We start from the raw sequence: 19,964 nt of genomic DNA on the forward strand, positions 1-19,964 counted from the left end.
GCAAAGTACTGTCCTACTGTGCTTAAATTATGATTATCACTAACTCTATCACTAATTCTTCAGTCTTCAACAGATTGTTCCTGGCATTGCACTGAAGAACTATTAGAATCACCCAAGCGCAGAGCTGTATTGTGCAGCTAAATTTGGGATCATATTAAGTTTTATGCTACAGGAACTTTTGTCACGTTGTCATACAGCATCTGCCTGTTCTACTTGACGCATCCAAAGCCTGAGAGTACTCCAGGACTATTCTCATTTTTAAGAAGATTGTGTCAGCTATTAGGATCCTTGAAACCAGGCAGTCCATCTTGTACCTTTGGTCGGAAATAAGAGAAATAAACATATGTAATGTTCAGTTTAGTGGGTCTGGAAGGCAGGGGAGTCACACAAGAGCACACTGATGTTAGAATTCGGCTCAGTGTTACTTATCAACAGAGAACAAAACCTGGTCCGATGCAACACAAAAGGAAAATAGATTTCTCACCTTGCTCCCGCAATAAGCTCTTTTTGTCCTGGGTCAAATGTTAACTGTGAGAAGTCCACAGCATCTTCTGCTTTGAACACATGTAACCAAGGGGCAATTTCTGAAAACAATCAAGAAATACAGCTGTTACTGTAAATGTCATAGTTGTAGTACATCAGACAATCAACATTACATTTGCAGATACTATTGGCCTGCACGTTTTCTTAGTATGATCCTCTAAGGAAGCACAGGAGACTTTTACCACCGTACCACATAATTTACACTCCAGGCCTGTAAAATATATAGAGCAGTCAACCAGTGCACGCTTGAACGAAGTATTAAAAATTTGGTCTGATTTATAAGCCAGATGGTTTTTTCCTCCTTAAGTAAAGCAGAAAACCACCACAGTACAACTGCAACTCAATGGTACGTACTCAAATGAAGTCAGATTAATTTTCCATGCATCAGAAGCAGCTGAGGGCTAGGGGTTGAGTTGTGTGTGGTTTTTTTTTTTTTTTTTTTTTGCTTAGAGCTTTAGAAAAGAATCCAATAAAGTGCAAAATAATGAAAAGAACAAGTAAATTTCACTTTTTGTTTTCACAATAAAAAAGGTTGAGACATGAGGGATGAAAAAGGGAAAATGCTTGACATTCAGGTGAACCTTTTGAGTTTTTAACCTGCTTTTCTTAGACCAATTTAGTGCTACATAAAACAGGGCAGACGAGTGACTGTAAATCAACAAGGAACATTACCTGTACTCAGAATATATATCTATTCCTACTTTTAAAGTTAAACACACATAAATAACTGCATTCTAATTCCTTAAATACTTTCATCATTAGTAGTTATTTTTGCATTCATATCACTACCTGGATACACAACAGTGCAGCTATAGAATCATAGAATCATTAAGGTTGCAAAAGATCTCCAAGATCATCTAGCCCAACTGTCCCCCTACCACCTACATTACTTACAAAACCATGTCCCTAAGTACCTCATCCAACTTTAATAAACACAACCTATATGCACCCAAACACTGTTCTGGGAACACAGCATATTTTGGGTTTTTTTTGCTGTGTGGGTTTTATTTTGGTTGGTTGGGGTTTTTTTTACATGGACAGACAAATACATAAGAATGCAGAAAAGATGTAAATGACTCTTCAAAAAAGGTGCAGTGGTACAAAAGCCTCTAGGTCTTCTAGAGTTTCCCTCCTGATTCGCAGGAGCATTTTTCTTTTTCTTTTTTTTTATGCAATCACAAAGCAGTGATCTGTAACGTATGTGAAAGGTGAAGAAGGCTTATGTACATACAGCAGAATGGGCTGTGGAGCTGTCCGTTGGAAGACTACAGATGTGAAACAGTCAATAAAAAGACCAAAGGTGAGCACATGGTCATGAAAACAGTCAACACCAACCCTCCTGAGAGTGCAGTGGCAGTGTAATTATTTATACTGGTATCACCAGTTGAAGCTTGATTTGCCAACACCCATTCTAAGCTTCTTTCTTTTCTCATGAGCATATTTTTCCTTTTGCAAATGTCTGGGTTGAAATAATCCATGTCTGGTGCCTGTTTCAGGATGATTTGTTCCTAATTTAAATATTAAAGTTTTAGCACAAGTAGGTCATCCATTCCTAAGGAGAGGGCCCAGGAGAAAAATGTTATTCTGTGTCAAAATGTGTTCAGCCATTGCAGAGAACCATTAAGCACACTGTGCAGGAGCTGTAGCGTCATAGACTTTGGAAAAACAGATGGAACCGTGCAGTAGAATCACTTGGGTGTCAGAAAACTAACTTCTGCATCTGGGCAATTTCAGGCCTGTAATGCCAGTTTGTATATGTTCTGCAGAACTTGTAGCTAAATTCACAGTTGATTCCATCTGTACTGGATAAGTTCTCAAATCGTGGCCTGAACAGCAGGCATGAAAGGGGATGGGGCTGTATATTAGGTAAGTATGTTTACAGCTGCCATCAACTACCACTGCAGATTCTATGCACAGACCCTAGCAGGATTCCAGAGGAAGCAAAAAAAATATACGTGTACACACACATATACACATGTGCATAGGTTTATACATACTTATTTATCTACCTATATTTATATAAAGCTACACAGGCAAACCCAAAAGAGCAATTACTTTTTTTTAAACTTCACTTTGCAACCTTAAGTTTTCAGTCATGCATTTAATATGAAACTATCAATTGCAAAGTTCTAAAAAGCTGAGAAATTAGATAGGACATGAGAATGAGGACAGCCAGATACAAGTCTTGAAGACTCTCACTTAGTGGGGAAAAAAGACCCAAAATAAAGAAAAGGAAAGAAAAATAAAGCAGAATATGTTTACTGGTTTATCAGTCATTGTATCTAAAAACTCTATAAATTCCCTCAGACATTTCCCACGTGAATACAGAATATGCACATGGTCTCCCAAAAAAACCCCCACAGACAGACACAACCCCAAGCAGAAACAGCTGTCAGTTCTGAGATGATACAGAGAGGCTACTTTCCCTTGTATCAAGCGCTGTGACTAGGACGGAAGTGGAGTAAATTAATTTTAAAAAGCAGCAGAAGTTCAGACAAATCATGGTACTGACAAATAACTGATAAAACCACAGAACAAATAATCTATGAAAAAAATTAGGGCTTTAAAGACATAATAGAGTACCCAGGCTGGGAGTCTAACCAGCAGTGGGCAGAAGCCACAGGAGGGTCTGGGAGGACAACCCCCAGGCACCTGGATTTAGTCCCTTGGTTGCTATGTTCCCCTTCCACATGGCTACACAAACCATGGGTGGTGCTGCCTAGCACATACAGAGGATCTGTACTCTTAGAATGGCAGCCATAGCCCCTGGGCTCTCTCTGCCTACACTCGTGCCCAGGGGTTTGTGCCCCTGAGGTACAATCTTGCAGAATCACACCCACGTCCGCTCCTACGCTCTCAAAGTACAACTCAGGCGAGCAATGTACTGGCATTCAAAACCTTGCTGCTGTGTGCAAATGCACGGAGCTGATGAGGCCGTTGGCTCAGCAGCAGCAGATCTACACAGGGGTAAAGCCAGACCTGGTGTGGAAACAGCAGTCCCTAAAAGAGATACAAGGTGAGCAGCTGAGCACAGGATTACTTCAGCTCCATATTGGTACAACAAATGAGACCCTTGGTCTCCCGTGAAATGGGGGGAGTAGCTCCCATAGGATGGGTAGGCCAGGGACATTTCAGTGCACAGAGATACTGTGCTGCCAGAAGACTACAGGGAAGGCAGATTCCACGTCCTGCAGTCTCAGCAAAGCACAGTAATGCTTCAAGGTAGAGTAAACTGTGACTGATGTCATTTCCAGGCTTGGAGCAAGGGGGCAAGGGCCAGGCAGGGCAAGGCAAGCTCAGGCCAGAGAGGAAGAGAATGAGGACTTGCAAAGAAATCTCTCTGAAACCTGATTCCACTCTATCCATCCAAAATACAAATTATTCTCTCCTGCTTTTGTTGCATTCAGCAGTGTTCCTGCTTGAGGGAATGAGGTCAGTAAGAGCAAATTGCAGCTAGAGCTGGTCTTTTTTTCAGTAAACACTCTGAAAGTGTATCATCTTGTGTGTCACAGTGACATCACGTGTCACGCAGGAATAACCCTTTATGTGATACAGCTACAACTTTGTGATACTTCTGCAAGGAAAAGCAAACAAAAATTAACCCAATGGAAAACCAAACAAAGAGGAAAATAAAGCAAAATTGATTAAGTTATGCTTTGAGTTACACTAGAGAAAATTTATGTAACTAAATCAACAGAATAATTAGATTTATTTTCATCTAAACAGGAAAATCTAACTGAAAAGCCTTAGGTCAAACAAGACCTTTCAGTTCTGAGTTATCTCTTTACAGTCAAAAATGCATAACAAGCTATTAAAGGTCTATAAATTATTTTTCTTTGAATTAGAAGCTCATAGTAAAGGAGCAAGCAATAATAATTTCACTTTATTAATGGTTTTCACCTAGACGCAACATGACAAGCTTTATAAAATAACCCTGCTATAGATTTTGTACACTACAACAGTACCATAAATAAATGTCCAAGTTAATTAAGCTGGCCTGCTGACACACAACCTAATCACATCACCTGCTGATCACAGGGTGACAAACAGCAATATCCCTCCCCTTTCCAATTCTAACACTCCCCTTTCTTGGCATCCCCCTCCCTGGCATCCCCCTTCCTTCCCCCTGCCCTCAGTTCATGTGCAGCACAGAAAAATTCCTAGACCTTCAATGTCTTCTCTCCTCTTATTCCTGATACTCCTTCAACCTAGACTTTTTTTTCCTCCCACTTTCAAACTAAGAATGTGTGCTTACTGATCTGCAGACATCAGTCTCAGGCTTAAAGCTGTTCATGAACAACTCTATCACAGTATACATACAGCCATGACAACAGCTGTCTCCAACACATGCTGGGCCCTTTTAGAACACTCAAAGACGTACTTACCCTCAGCAAAAAAATTATAATTTTTTAAATTGCTATTACAGGACTGCAATCTGTAGGCCTTATAAATCAAAAAGATTTCCAAAAGAAAATGTATGTTTTCCCATGGAACTGAAAGTTGGATTCTGAGAAAGCTACAGCTCTTTCACACGTGAATCATACGCTATGAGGTTCCCTGAGGGTTTCAGGTTTGATTTTGGGGGTTTTTTTCTAATAGCTTAGATTTAATAGGAAGCAAAGTTTGCCATGGCTCATAAACCTATGACAAAGCAAGCACTCCGAAGTCCCCTGAGCTCCTAGGAAAGATGAAGGGAGTCTCCTGAAGAGGAGGTTAGCAATCAAAACTGGGCAGAAGTATCTTAGATACTCATAAAAAAAAATGAAAGTCCAGAAATATGTCTCAGTTTTACTTTAAATTTAGTAGTTGCCTTAGAGGCCGTATCTCGCTTGGTTTACATTGTCCAAGGATTTGACATGGGCTGAGCTCTACAGTTCTTCATAAATGAAACAGTAAAGTTCTCCCTAACCTAAATTCCATTATTCTGCCCTTCAACATCCAGCAACAGGAAACAGGAAAATAAATTGAGAAATTACTCATAAGGAATAGAGTGGTGTGTTTAGAACTGTATTCAGAAATTATCTTTCATGGTAAATATGAAAATAAAAAGAAAATAAAGATCTCTTGATTTCATTAAAAAGTAAGATAGATACTGAAAATTTCAGTAGGGTTTATGATGTATGTGACACCTCATGGTGTCATTTTTGAAAACAGTGAGCACAGTATTGAATGTATGTGTAGTACCACCTTCTTGAAGAAACTCCATTAGGAAAATAATACTAATAATAATAGCAATAAAATACCACCACAGTTGAAAACTAGCAGATTTGCAATATTAACACAAGTCTCTGGGTGGCATCAGTACGACAAATTCACTAATCTTATGATAAGAAAATTGAAATATGCTACTGCATGCTAAAGTTATTTTATAATTAAATGCATCTAATCTAAGGATGATACAAGTAGTCCCAGCTTCCTGAAGGTGTATAACGATTTTAGCCTAACTTAGATCTCTTTCTGTGATACACAAGTTACATTACTATCCCCTTCAAAGGCAGCAAGTCAAGTCCGAAGCCTTCACAGTGATATGCCACGCTGACTCCATTGCACCACCTCCGCTGCCCTGGTGCCAGCCTCATTAACCCCAGGGGAATCTATTAAAGTGAGGCATCCCGGCTGGCACGGAGTGATCCACCTGTTCACTCATTCAGCGCGCCTCAGTTCTGGATTTATTTGCAACATTACATGAATAACAAATTCTCTCAGACCAATTTCAGGAAAACAAGCATTGCTCTGGGTTGGGAAAAAAAGAATAATGGCATGACAGAGCCCATTGCATCATTTATGATTCACTTTTGTCTGCATTTTTCTCCTTACATTTCCAATCACTGGTCTTTTCTAGCTCTTTCACTGTATTCTCTCCTCACAGAAGTGCATTAAAAACACTCTTGTCTGGTAAGTCATTGACTTGCTGTAGATTAAAGGGAAAAAAAAGTACCAATGCTCCAGTGAAGAAAAGAAATAAGTGCAAAATCTACTCCATAGGTTCCAACTAAAAAAAGAGGACTCCATCATGGCAGATCAGCCAAAGAAGGGCTGTAATGCTTCTGAAAACAGTCACAATTTGCTGCTGCTTATACAAAAGGTGGAGAGGCTTAGTTGGTGAACAACATAAGTTATTTTTCTAGGACTTATTCAAAGCATGTTTTGCTTGGTATTCATGTACAATGACTCCATGGGCTCCTTGAGAGTAGCTCGACTGAGAGGGACTGGGGGGTTCTAGTGGATGAGAAACTTAACATGAGCCAGCAGTGTGCTCTTGCAGCTCGCAAGGCCAATGGTATCCTGGGCTCCATCAAAAGAGGGGTGGCCAGTGGGGACAGGGAGGTGATTGTCCCTCTCTACTCTGCCCTCGTGAGGCCCCATCTGGAGTCCTGTGTCCAGGTCTGGGGCCCACAATACAAGAAAGATGTAGAACTGTTGGAGAGGGTTCAGAGGAGGGCCACAAGGATGATTAGAGGGCTGGAGCACCTGCCCTATGAAGAGAGGCTGGGGAGCTGGGCTTGTTCAGCCTGGAGAAGAGAAGGCTGCGGGGGGACCTCATTGCAGCCTTCCAGTACCTGAAGGGAACATACAAACAGGAGGGGATTCGACTTTTAAAAAGGTAGATAATGGCAGGACAAGCAGGGAGGGAAGGTTTAGATTAGATAGTAGGGGGAAGTTCTTTACAGAGAGAGTGGTGAGGTGCTGGAACAGGCTGCCCAGAGAGGTGGTAGATGCCCCGTCCCTGGAGGTGTTCAAGGCCAGGTTGGATGGGGCCCTGGGCAACCTTGTGTAGCTTCAGGCATGGAGGTTGGTGGCCCTGCCTGTGGCAGGGGGGTTGGAACTCTATGATCCTTGGGGTCCCTTCCAACCCATACCATTCTATGATTCTATGATTCACAGTTTTGAGCAATAAGGCTTTTAAGAAAAAAAAAAAAATGTAACAGGAAGAAAGCAGCCATCATTACAAACATGTAAGTGACAATATATGATATCATTCATATACAGGTGCTTCTTTCCTCAGATGAGTTTCTGAAATCAGAGCTGCAAACAGACTTCTAGATCAGGCATGAGGTCTTGCCTAGTTATCATTGTAGTGGAGAGAAACCTATGCTACACCTGAACAAACAACCTCATGCATGCCTCAGGCTGCAGTGCCATGAAGCTCCACAGCTGTGGTGGTTCTACTCCTGGTACATAGCATTCAAACCCATACAAATGCAAGTTATTCTTCACATATTTGTAAAATCGTTCTTTACATATTTGTAATCAATTTACACTACTGCACATTACTTAATGACTTGAAGTAATTCTCTGCATATTTATACTTACTCTGGACCAAATTCTTCCTCTATTCTAGCCTAGCACTGTTGCAAAACAGGCCAGAACAGACTTTTCCTGATGGGTATATTACTGTTGGATGCACTAACCATGAAATCATTAAAAGTGCCATTTCTTTTCAGAAAGCCAAGCACAGATGAGACAAGCAAATTATAAACCAAAACACTCAAAAAAACAAACACAGTAAGTACAGCAAATACATTTCCATTTCTCTTACAGAAAAGACCCATTCTGGGAGTTAAAAGTACTCCAGCAAAACTGATATGCTAATTATGCTCATCTCCAAACCTGAGTGTGAGCATCTGCCCTGCTACTTGTTACTGTTCTAAAGGTCCATGGCAGGATCTGAACACTTCGAAGACAGCAGCTCAGTGTGAAACAGGGAAGGCCTGTCTGTTAGAGCCTGCTTTTCTAAAACCTGTAATTGCAGACGTGTGCTTTCTATATGCAATGGTAAATGGTATGCTGGCAGACCTGCTTCTAGGACAGCAATCATCCTTAGCTTTGTGATACTAGGCAGGTTGTCTTGCAGAACTGTATCACTGAGATGACTGTGTCATGCCCATGCTGCGAAACGCTCTTCCACAGGAGGTCTGGGGAAAAGACCACAGGGAGATGCTGTAGAGCTCCTGTTGTGTAGACTGTGCATACAGACTCCAGGTAGGATGCAAAGCCAGGAGCACTCTACTTAGAACCAGAGTCAACACTCTGGACATTCCTTAACCCTGTCTACATAGCCCCTAATCCTGTTGTCCTCTAGCATGCACTTCAGAGGCAGAGAAAACAGCTATTACTGCTCTTGGAATAGTAGAGCTTAAAGGTAGTACTGGCATTGCACTTTAGTCCCACATTTGAAGTTTTGTATAAAGAGAAAATACCCAAGTAAGCTGACCTGTAGATGCCAAGCACATATATAGTCCACCAGGATGGAGTACAGGCCAAGAAGATAAGTTTTAGTACACCAGAAGGACAAACTACTGCATTAAGAATATTAGTCAAATGGAGAAATAAGAAAAAAAGCAACTCTAATGTTTAAACCTTATGGAGAGAGAAATCTGTTCTAAAAACCTAAAAAAAACCCTAGTCAATCCCAGCCCAATGTCACAGTGAAATCCCTGTTCCACCTATTGCTGAGATTAGAAAGTAGTTGGCATGTCCACTTTTTCATAACTATATATGCATATATGGTACAAACATCCAGATGTCAGTGCTAAGGAGGGTCATGGATGTAACCAATCTAATAGTCTTTGCTGCCAGAAGGCTCTAATAATCTAAATGGAGTAAACCAGAAGCAGACTGTACACAACATATGGAGAGAAAAGGACTACTTCATCAACAAAGATGACATCAGCTGCCACCATTTCCTGCTTCTCTCTAAAAGGCAAGGATTAGGACAGATAGGTCTGTTACAATACAAAGTATTGAGTTTTAATGAAAAAGATATAGCATGAAGTGCTTACCATACAGATGATATTTATACCAGGGCTATGTACACCACTGACGTTAGTCAGAATTGAGGGTATTGGATATCATAACTGGGAAATAAAAGAATATGTGTTTATAGTACCTAAGCCCTAATTTTTAAAAAATTTGAAAATTTAAATATGTCTCTTTACAAAAAATAATTTTAAAAAATATATAGGCATTCTGGTCATTAGACAGTAAGAACTGTAAGTTTCTAAAATAGGGATCTAGGAGGATTAAAAGAAACATCATTTCATCCCACCAAGGAAAAAAAAAAAGATTAAAAAATAGTTTAGGCAGGGTTAGCTAATGCAATCCAATCCTCTATAAAAGAAAAGATGGAGTTACGACTCTGCCCAGCACAATTAAATCAGCAACCACAAACTAAAAGATTTTTCTTTTAAGTCTTACCACACTACATTTGGTTCCCCTTTGGAAACATGATCTCCATCTGCATTTCAGAACTCATCTCCCCTTATAGGGAAGGGGGAAAAAAAACCCAACAACAAAGAGACAAAACCAACCTCAAAACTACACTCCCTTTCCAGATCCAGTATTCTGGAGGTCTCTTTAGATCACAAACAAGGCAGCTGTCCTCCTTCTATTATCCAACACAACATAACACAGTCCTGAAACTTGCCTTTTATTACAAAGAAAACTGCCGAGGCCAAGAAATAAATATGTAGCTCTAGCCTTATCTAGAAGCTCTGCCAGCTCCCCAACTCCTCTCCACTTTAAATCAGCTGCAATAAAACAAATCCCAAGACCATAAACCTCCTGACATTTTCCAGAAAGTTCACCACCTGCTTACCGGGCCTTTGTTTTTTAAACAACTACTGCAGCTTCAGAACAATTTTGGCTGGTAATGAGGCAGGGCTATAAGTAATTGATTTATCATTAACGGGAAACCCAGAAAATAAAGCATGCTTAAAGTATACGTTTCTTAACATTAAATGAGTGAATTTGAACTTCTTTATTAAGCCTTCTGCAAAGTTCCTTCCTCCTACCCACTGCTGACATCTCCCACTGGCGCTCTCCTCCGGCGCACAGTCCCTGGCCTGGCTGTTTGCAGGCCGCTCTCCCTACGGGGTGGTGCAGTCACAGAAAATGCCCTGCCCCGGTTTTACAGCCCGCCCTAACCTCCCAAGTCTCAAGGTCTAAAATCCAGCCTACATTCCTGTTTTCTTTCTCCTGCCAGAGCTCCCCCAGCTAGCAGTACATATTTCTGCGTTCTTAAGTGTGTGCATGTGCCTATTACTGTGATAATTAAAGGGAATTTGGGTTCTGACTGTCTGTGCCCTCAGGGAAGAGACAGTAACATCTGCTGCAATGACTACTTATTTCTTATTTTTCTGAACAAGGGTTTTGAGTTGTTTATGCTTCGTTGTTCAAACACACACATTGCATACAAATACAAGAAGGTGTAACAGAATAAAGATTGAACCCCCACCTAGATGAAAGTGGTTTCAGTGGTACAAGCACAGTTTTTATATACTCAGAACCACTGGCGAGTTCTACAGAAATTATGCAATGACAAGGTATCAGCCATGATATACAATTACAGCCCCTTGGAGTTTTCTTTCTCTCATACACAGAAACAGCATGGAACTATGGAACTAGAGCCCCAGACCATTCCAGAAAAAAAAAAAAAAAAAACAACCCCAAAAAAGCTCCAACAACCCACTAACAATAAAACCTACTTTGCAAACTAATACAAGCCACCTGGAAAAGATCTCATTAACCATACCTCTTCCCGTTTCTAATGAAACAAACACTTGACTCAAACATGGCATACCTGATGTTATAAAGTTTTTAAATTACAAAGTATCAGTCATTCAAGGACAGTATTCTATTTAAAAATAATTTCTATGTAGGCTTAACAAAAGTTTAAGATACCAAGAACCATGTAAAAAAAATTGTCTGGCCTTCTCCAATGTATTTTGAACAACAAACATAAAGTGACTGTCAAGACATATCACATTTTGTAATGTGATATTCATAACTATCAGTCTGAATAGCATCACCTTGACATAAATCCAGAATCACTAGGTTGGAAAAGATCTTTGAGATCACTGAGTCCAACCACACCTGTCCTCTACTAAACCATATCCCTGAGCACCTCATCTACCCATCTTTTAAATACATCCAGGGTCTGTGACTCAACTGCCTCCCTGGGCAGCCTGTTCCAGTGCCCAACAATCCTTTCGGTGAAGAACTTCTTCCTAATGTCTAATCTGAACCTGCCCTTGCACAGCATGAGGCTATTCCCCCTCGTCCTATCACCTGTCACTTGAATGAAGAAACCATTGCCCACTTCACTACAACCTCCTTTCAGGTAACTGTAGGCTTCGATAAGCCTCCTCTTCTCAAGGCTAAACAACCCCAGCTCAGCTCCCTCAGCTGCTCTTCCTAAGGCTTTCTCTCCAGCCCCTTCACCAGCCTGGTTGCCCTTCTCTGGACATACTCCCGAACCTCAGTGTCTTTCTTCCAGTGAGGGGGGTCCAAAACTGAACACAGTACTTGAGGTGCAGCCTCACCACTGAATACAGGGGCACCTGCTGCTGTAGAAACACAGCAGAGATTGCAATCTGCCCTCATGCTGTTTAGATTCTCCACTATCTCAGCTGTGGGAAACTGCTGTCTTCCTAGTAATAATTAAACTTTGCTTTCTTGAAGCCGTCAGCAGCAGATTTAGCAACCCTGCTCTGCTTGAATTGTGTGTACACCTGACTGTACAACAGATAGGAGGTCAGGGGCAGTGGATGCTTCAAGGAGAAAAAAACCAAAGCATTTCCAGAGGGGGGATCCTGGAGAATGACAAGACAAATTTCAGTTGTAATGCTTGTAAGAGCAACCAAGGAGTCACCTCCATTGCATTTCAGAACCAAAATGAGTCTTCTGTATATCAGTAAATAGCTTAACATCCATTAGAAGAAGGAGCTTAGACAGGAAGCAAAGAGATCCGAGGGATTGCTGGAAACTACTAAAACCAATTTAGTCTAGCAGGCTACACATGACAGAATGCTTTATAGGCTGTATGACTTGAAGTTAAGATTCTTGCTTTTAAACACACACATACACATATTCAGGCAAAAGAGAAAGCATCCAGGCCGGAAACATTACACACATACAAACTTCATAATTTGAACCCAATTAAATTTCAATACAATCCTTACCGAATAGTTTCAAGATTAAAGGTGACCAGAAATCTCTCATCAGATTAGAATCAGATTAAAGCAGAGCTGGCATGATGCTCAGGTAAGGAGGCACAAGAAGGTACACAATATAAAGCATACACAGTACAATGCTAATGAAAGGTAAAGCAAATACTCAGTTTAAAAAAATAAATCAGGGAATGTACTGGACATAGCAAGAAAATAGTGACATGCTTCAAAAAACAGGGGAACCTGGGGGACTGCATATGTATGGAAGGCCTATATTATGTAAGATTCAGACAGAGGACATAGAGGGAAAGACCAGAAAAATGCTGGGAACATACCAGGGACGTAAAAAAAAGGAGGGAGGGAAAACATGAGGAAAACACAAGAAGAATTATCCTGTTGCAGACATACATTCCATCTGTTTTAATATCCTGTTTGTGTCAGCTGCTAGTTCAAGATGTCAAAAAAAAGTATAAGAAGCCTGCTGTAGACAGCAATGGTATTATCAATCAAATCTTAATATTATTTCTTAATCCAATATCTAAAAATGAGGAATGGTCTAAACCTGAAACATATAATTACAGTGGAAAAGGGGGAGGAAAGTGTACAGAGAGCTAATCAACACAAGAGAACTAAAATTAAAAAACTATAAGAAGGGTGTAAGCATTCTGAGGAGAAAGAAAAAAACCATCAGAGAAGGAAGGAGGATGAACCAAGAAACTTTCACCCAATTTACACTGTAAATCACTGTGCAGGTCAGCTGACCCAAACATCAGGGTAGGGACTCATTTGGCCGGGCAGGCAGAGCTGAGCACATTTGTAATAAGGACTTCTTCTGAGCTGTTAAAACTATGCCATGGAAATACTACTTGCTGCATGTGCCCAGCTTCCCGCGCCAGTGAAAGGTTTATTTTGCCCTGGGGAGGTTCTGCCAGTCAAAAACCAGGAACTGCACACCTCAACCAGCACAGAGCCCACATGCTTTTCCCAGAGAATGCAGCTTTCCCTTCCAGTTATGAGCTCCAGCCCCCATGCTGCCCGTCTACCCAAACATGATGCAGAGGAACAGACTGACTGTGTCAGTAACACACTTGTTACTGACTATGATGTCAAGAAACACATTTGACATCCTTAGTCATGGCCTCCCTTCAGAGGGGCTTACCTTTCACATTTGAACGCTTACACACTGGCTTTGTCAATCGGCCACAGGATTAATTTTGAAGGAAACTATGTTGAAGGGTTATGGGAGACCAGCATTTGGTCTCAACGTGTTTTGTAAAGGAGTTTTGTAAAGAAACCTACTCAAGTTTTATATCTTTTATAGCCAATTGCCTATAGACAGTTATAATAATGCCATGTTATTTTTGTGGGAAATATCTATGTTTCAATTAGCAAGACTGTGTTTCTAGAACTGACCGCCTTGCAATGACGCATGCTTATTTATGTTGGCACATGAACACAGTAACTTCTTCATTTACATTGCATTATCATAATACAATTTCTTGATTCTATCAACTCTGTCCAAGACTATAGCTCATAAAAGATATTTCATGCAAAATAAAACCCCCACCAAAACAACAAAGACCCAACAAAACAAGTCATATTGTAACACAAAAGGCATACAAGGTCAAGCCTGACACTAATCTTGGTAAGCATTTGGAGTTGGCACTTCAAAGAGTAACATGCTCTCCACCCCCTTCCACTCCCCCACCACAAAGCCAAAAAGACGCCCCCAAGCCAAATAAAAAAAGCAACAGGCAAGAAAAAGAAAATTAAAAACCACAACTCCACGAGCAACAGAACAGTTCTTCTTTCCGTAAAAAATATTTTTGTCCTAAAGGGCACTGTCAAACTCCAGGTATTTGTCATTATTAACAGCTACTTCAGTCGATTTTCTGTAGAGCTAGTTGCAAAATGGTGAGCTCCTAATTCTCAAAAATGGTGAACAACTGTATTTCTCTGTCCCTAAAGCTTTCAGAACAAAACCTGAAGTAAGCACTGTAACTGAAAAGACAAGCTTATGACACGTCAAAGCACGGTCTCACCTGAATATGACAAATTGCCACATAACAAGTATGTATCTACCATGTTCAGCCACGCAAACAAAATCAGCTGCTATTCAGTGCCTTATAGTCTCTTGTCAATAGCAAATGAGCAGTGTCACAGGAGGGGGGAAGGAAAGAAAGCATGTGGAAAAAATCCTCTTGAAGCACAGACTGTACTTCTCTACTTCCGCCTGTTCTGTCAAATAAACACAAGGTACCTCTGGAAGTTTATGTTAGACGTTAAGGTGAAAAAGGAAAAATTAACAAATGTTTTTCCTCCACAACTCTAAGACTCCTGGAAATTGTGGACTTCCAGACAAGGTCCAAACGTGGATCAGGGTCTCCCCAGATCTCTCAGCTGATGCAATAGCCAGCAACCAGTGTCATCCACTGACAGGTAACAAGGGCAGCATGTGCCACTAGGTGAATGCAAGACAGACCCTGCAAATGCTGCACAGAACCTGGAAGGCAAGAGCAGCAGAATGAGGCTTTCCAGAAAACTGTTCACTCCAAGTATGAAACCAGAATGCCATGAAGTGCAATTCATGGAATCATAGAATGGTCTGGTTTGGAAGGGACCCCAAGGATCATAGAGTTCCAAACCCCTGCCACAGGCAGGGCTGCCAACCTCCAGGCCTGGATCTACACAGAGTTGCCCAGGGAATTGTAACCATATTTCATGAGGTAGCAGTGTAGGTTACTTCAGAAGCAGTAACCAAGAACAACTGAATTAAGGATGGTTCTTGTAGAACGTAGAACCATGCCACTGTCGTCGTTGTGAGAGGCCACCCAGGCTGCCTTGGCACCCTTGCCAGCACTGGGGCCTACAGGGCCACCAGCTCCACAGCACAACTGCGTCCTGCTGGGCTGGGACAACTGTGCAGGCACAAGCTCCAGGAAGAGCTGGGCACAAATGGGTTACACCAAGGCAAGCTAAAAAGGGCGGAATCTCAGATGCTTGGCTGCACAATGCTAACTAGCTCTTCTTCAGTCAACGCTCATTAGCTTTGGACCTGTTGCAATGCAGTCCCTGAAGAGAGAGAAGAACCAAATTCACATGAACCAGCATGTTCTTAAAAATAAACTTAAAACTTCAGCAAAACATAATGTACACTGTGCCAGATGATTTAGAAGCAGCAGGTATGCTTCATTAATGCCTTTTCCAAAGGGTAGATCAGTAAAACACTCACACTGACACTGTATCACTTAAACATCTTATGAAAAAACGTGAAATACTGTCTGGGGCGGGGGTGTGAGGGGGCGTGGAGAGGAAGAGAAAAATCAAAGCAGTATTGTGTTTTATCGTTAACACACCAAAACTTCTAGAAGATGACAGAACTTCAGCTTCAGCTGCTGCTTATGAGCTCTATTTCTTGGTTGCTGATCTGGGGGTTTTTTAGCATATTACAGTTTAGATGTTTTACAACATTTCAGTAAAAATGCTCATCTCCATTAAAAATACATATCAATTTCAAAAAAAAAAAAACAACCCAACAAAATAAACCAAAACCCAGATTTTAATTCCATCTGCCTGCTTTGTACAGGTAGTGGAATGTGGCAGGTGTCTCTCACTCATTCTGCTTCATGTTACCAACCAGAAAATCTCACATGGTCCAAACTTCCACATTAGGGCAACAGGGAATAAATCATTTGTGCAAAGGCTCACAGGACATGTCTCTGCAGCTCACTAGCCATTGCAGCCACTGCTGATTTTCAATTATCAGAAACTTATTGAAATTATTAACATTCTATGATGGTCCTGTACTTCGTTGGGATGCCGAAAGAACTGGAAATTGAAATTTGCTTTAAAATGTGATCAATTAAAAAAAAAAGTTACCCAGGATATAAGTCCCTTGCTTAAAGAATTCAGTCCCTGCCATACCCTGGTTTTTATGGGAATGTACACCAAAGATACAGGGTGATTCAGGGAAACAGTAATGGGATACTATCCTTCAATCTTCAAAGCCATTATTTTTAAAATTAACTGCAAGCAATTGAAAGCTGCCATTCCTCTGCAGGTGCTTAGCCTCCTGTATGAAAGTAAAGGCAAACCTGATTTGATGCAAAAAGTATACAACTGGTGGAGGAACTATTTTTGTCCTTAAAAGGGGTTCGTTCTTGGCAGGGTAGCGCAAGCAATCTCAGTCCTATCACCTAGACAAACCAAAGTTGCAATATTTAGCAATCCACTTTTCTTCACCGATGAATCATCTTTATTTAAAGAAAAACCCAAAAGAGGATAGGGGGTGGAAAACCCTACACCTCAATCCACCAATATGCCACTTGATACACCACTGAAGCTGGCAGGAGGTCTTTAAAGTGCATTTCCGAAAACCAGTGCAAAGAGAAGGAAAAAACAATAAATCCTGAGCAGTTTGGTAGACTACTGTTAGTTTAAACAGTAGCTTGCAACAAGATTAGGGGAAAGAGAAGAGTGTAGAAACAAAAACAAGTTCATACATCATGTACCCTTCATTCAGCCCACATGTTATTTCCTCTTGGCACACATTAAGTGCATGCACTCTGTATACAAACCACATGATAAAATGAGCAGAGGGATATACTGAGTCTATATTACTTAGACAAACATCAAGTGAGGGAATTCTGTGGTGGTTAGACAATAAGGTTAAGAAAATATATTTCTTAGGATTCCTGAACCAAGGGATGAAAAAATAACTATGCTATTTTAATTTTTTGGTTAACCTCAAGTAGAAATTAAGGGTTTGTGTTCATTTCTTCTATGAATTGAGACATGTTATTTTTGAGCTTGTTTATTCAACAGATAACTACTTTACAGCACAGCATGTATTTAAAGTATCACTAAATACAGCTTCTAAAATTATCTTAAATTATGCTTTTTTTGTTGAGGCAGCACAACCTTAAATTCTGATTACTTTACAGGAGCATAAAAGAATGAGATTAGCCCCAGAGCAGATGATCTCAGCTGTACCCTCAACATCAATAAAATCAAGTTCACAACTGCAAACTATTTCTGATAGAAAAGCTTATGAAAATACGCTTTACATAGGTAAACTTCAGGACATTCAATAGTTAAAATGTCACACCTGAAATTGGGGTCAGGTCAATATTTTTTTCCAGCTTACTCTCATACATTGCTAAGCAGTTGGGATGGCCTCTTCGTTTCCACCTCATGGATGGGGTCTGCTTACATACAGCCCAAGTCTTCAGCTGAGTGTGCAGGTTTTGACAGGTCAGACAGTTTCAAAATTCAGCAAATGTCGGGGGGAAACAGGTGCCAGTGTTACTTCTACACTGGGTTTTTTTTTTTCCTAATCAAATGTAAAATACCAGCTCCACAGAGAGCTACCACAGAGGCTCTGTAGACCAGATGGCTAAGTGCTTTGAAACCTATGGAAATATTTAGACAAATGTTACACTACTCAACTGGTTTACTTTGTTTTTTGACTAAGAATAGTTCAACTTTTATAAACAGTTTTTGTTTCTCATAGGCATTTTATTTATCCAAACACTGTTTGCCTATGATTTACCCCTCACTGTTCCTACCCAGAGGACATTTGGTTTCCACAGCCTTTTCTAACTGTTTAGGTTAAGTATATGCTCTTACTGTATTAAGAGTGTTCACTTTCCAAGAAGCTGACCATCAGCAAACCCTATGGCACTTTAGAGAGCTAGCATTTCATATCTACATGTGCATGAAAGCACATAAAAATTAAAAGGCTCTATCTTTAATGACCAGCTTATTTCATCCCATTTCTTTAAGTTATTTGCACATTTTAAGCATATGAAAATGTACGCAAAGACCAATAATCTCACACTGAGTCTCTGTGCATTCTGTCACTCTGCACATAGTTCTGCACCTGATTTATAACCTCTTGATTCTGTCCCCTCTGTTGGACTTCAGTTAGCATAACCTATGGATCCTTAGTACGTGCACATAATATATGCAGATTTTTTTTTAACTTTTTTTTTCCCAGCCTGAATTTCACCAAACTAGCACACCTTTGCACATTCAGAGACACGCTTTTCCTCAGAGAGGGTTCCCTTAGAGGAAGGTTAGTCCTACCATATAAAGCACTGAGCTGCACACTAACAATCTGATACTGTCAATCCATCCCATACTTAACATAAATCTGGTCTTGGTAGTAATTTCTATCAACTTTAAATAATGACAAAAGGAAATTTCCAGCTTCCAAGGAAGTGCCTTATTCTACTATAGAGAAGACCTATGATGATAGATTTTTAGAGCTGAAGCATTTTCAGGTCTATAGTGGACTTTGTTATTTGCTATAGTTTCTGTGAGATAGAAAAGGTGTGTTATACATTCCTAACTTTAGTTATTATGGTGGTTCAGCCCCAAGAAGTGGCTGAGCACCACACGCCACTCACTCCCTGAGGAGTGGTAACACTCTGTGTGATAACACAGAGTACCTTATTGACCTGATTATGACAGAGTACTGTACGGCATGAGTACCAACATGATGCCCCTGCTGCACTTGGACTGCCCTGGAGGCACCCAGGAACACCCCTCCCTGACCAGCCCCTTTTATGGGGGAGTGATGTCAGGCAGTGTGGAAACACCCCAGGCTGACTCAGCTCACCTGCACTGGCTGCTTGTGGAGGTTACCTCTGGCCTGGCCAGAACCAGGACAGTTAGAAAGATAAATAATTTACAACACAATTATTACTATTGCGTATGAAAGACATAAAATGATTTCTATATCATGACTTTTATATCATGTCAAAAAACTTTTGAAAGTGCGTGCATCGCCCCTGCTTCCATAACTTCTCTTTCCTCTTCCCTTGGCAAGCAAAGTACTGGAGTAAAGGTGTGTGAAATTCTTGTCATTTGATACCAGGAGATATATATCCTGGTCTTTCAGCTAAAATTATTGAGCTGGGAAAATCAGTGATGGAAATAGTATATGCCCCTCTACAAAAAGTAGCTTGACAGGATCATCACCTAAGTGAGCAATTTTTGATGGGCAGTGGGAAAGAAACTAAGCTCTTTTAGGACATTCACTCCCTTTCCATATTTCACCATGACAACTCCTGGGGACTACTTTTTCTTTTTATTGGTTTTCTGCAGCTGTTCATCCATACGCTACACCAGACTCTCACTCCATTAGTTTTATTTAATGGTTTATACTCCATCTACCATGCCTCTCAAAGGAAGACAAATCAAATAAGTACATTGCTATTTTGGCATACCAAAAACTGCAAAAAAAAAAAAAAAGGGCTTTAGTTATTTAAAAAAAAAACCAAAAACCAACACACAAGCAAAAGAGTTGATATCTCTGTAAAGTTAGTACTGAGTTTACAAGCTTTAAAGTTCCTACCACTGAATACCATTCACCTTTGGTTGATGTTCAGCATCCCACACACCAGTTAGCTCTGGTGGATCTTACTATAAGATCACAGGATCACAGAATTGTAGGGGTCAGAAGGG

The 19,964-nt window shown here is 40.6% G+C and overlaps 1 protein-coding gene across 1 annotated transcript in view; it reads right to left on the reverse strand.

Moving 5' to 3' along the window:
• The window catches only part of SEMA5A (semaphorin 5A), a gene marked incomplete at both ends in the record, with an annotated part of 337,833 nt that overhangs the window by 209,256 nt on the left and 108,613 nt on the right, over positions 1 to 19,964 (reverse strand). The window contains 1 exon segment of the mRNA XM_084260169.1: positions 485 to 584. Within this exon segment, the coding sequence (XP_084116295.1) occupies positions 485 to 584 (100 nt within the window).

The sequence above is a fragment of the Gallinula chloropus genome (assembly GCF_964237585.1).
Source record: "Gallinula chloropus genome assembly, chromosome: 2".
NCBI lineage: Eukaryota > Metazoa > Chordata > Aves > Gruiformes > Rallidae > Gallinula > Gallinula chloropus.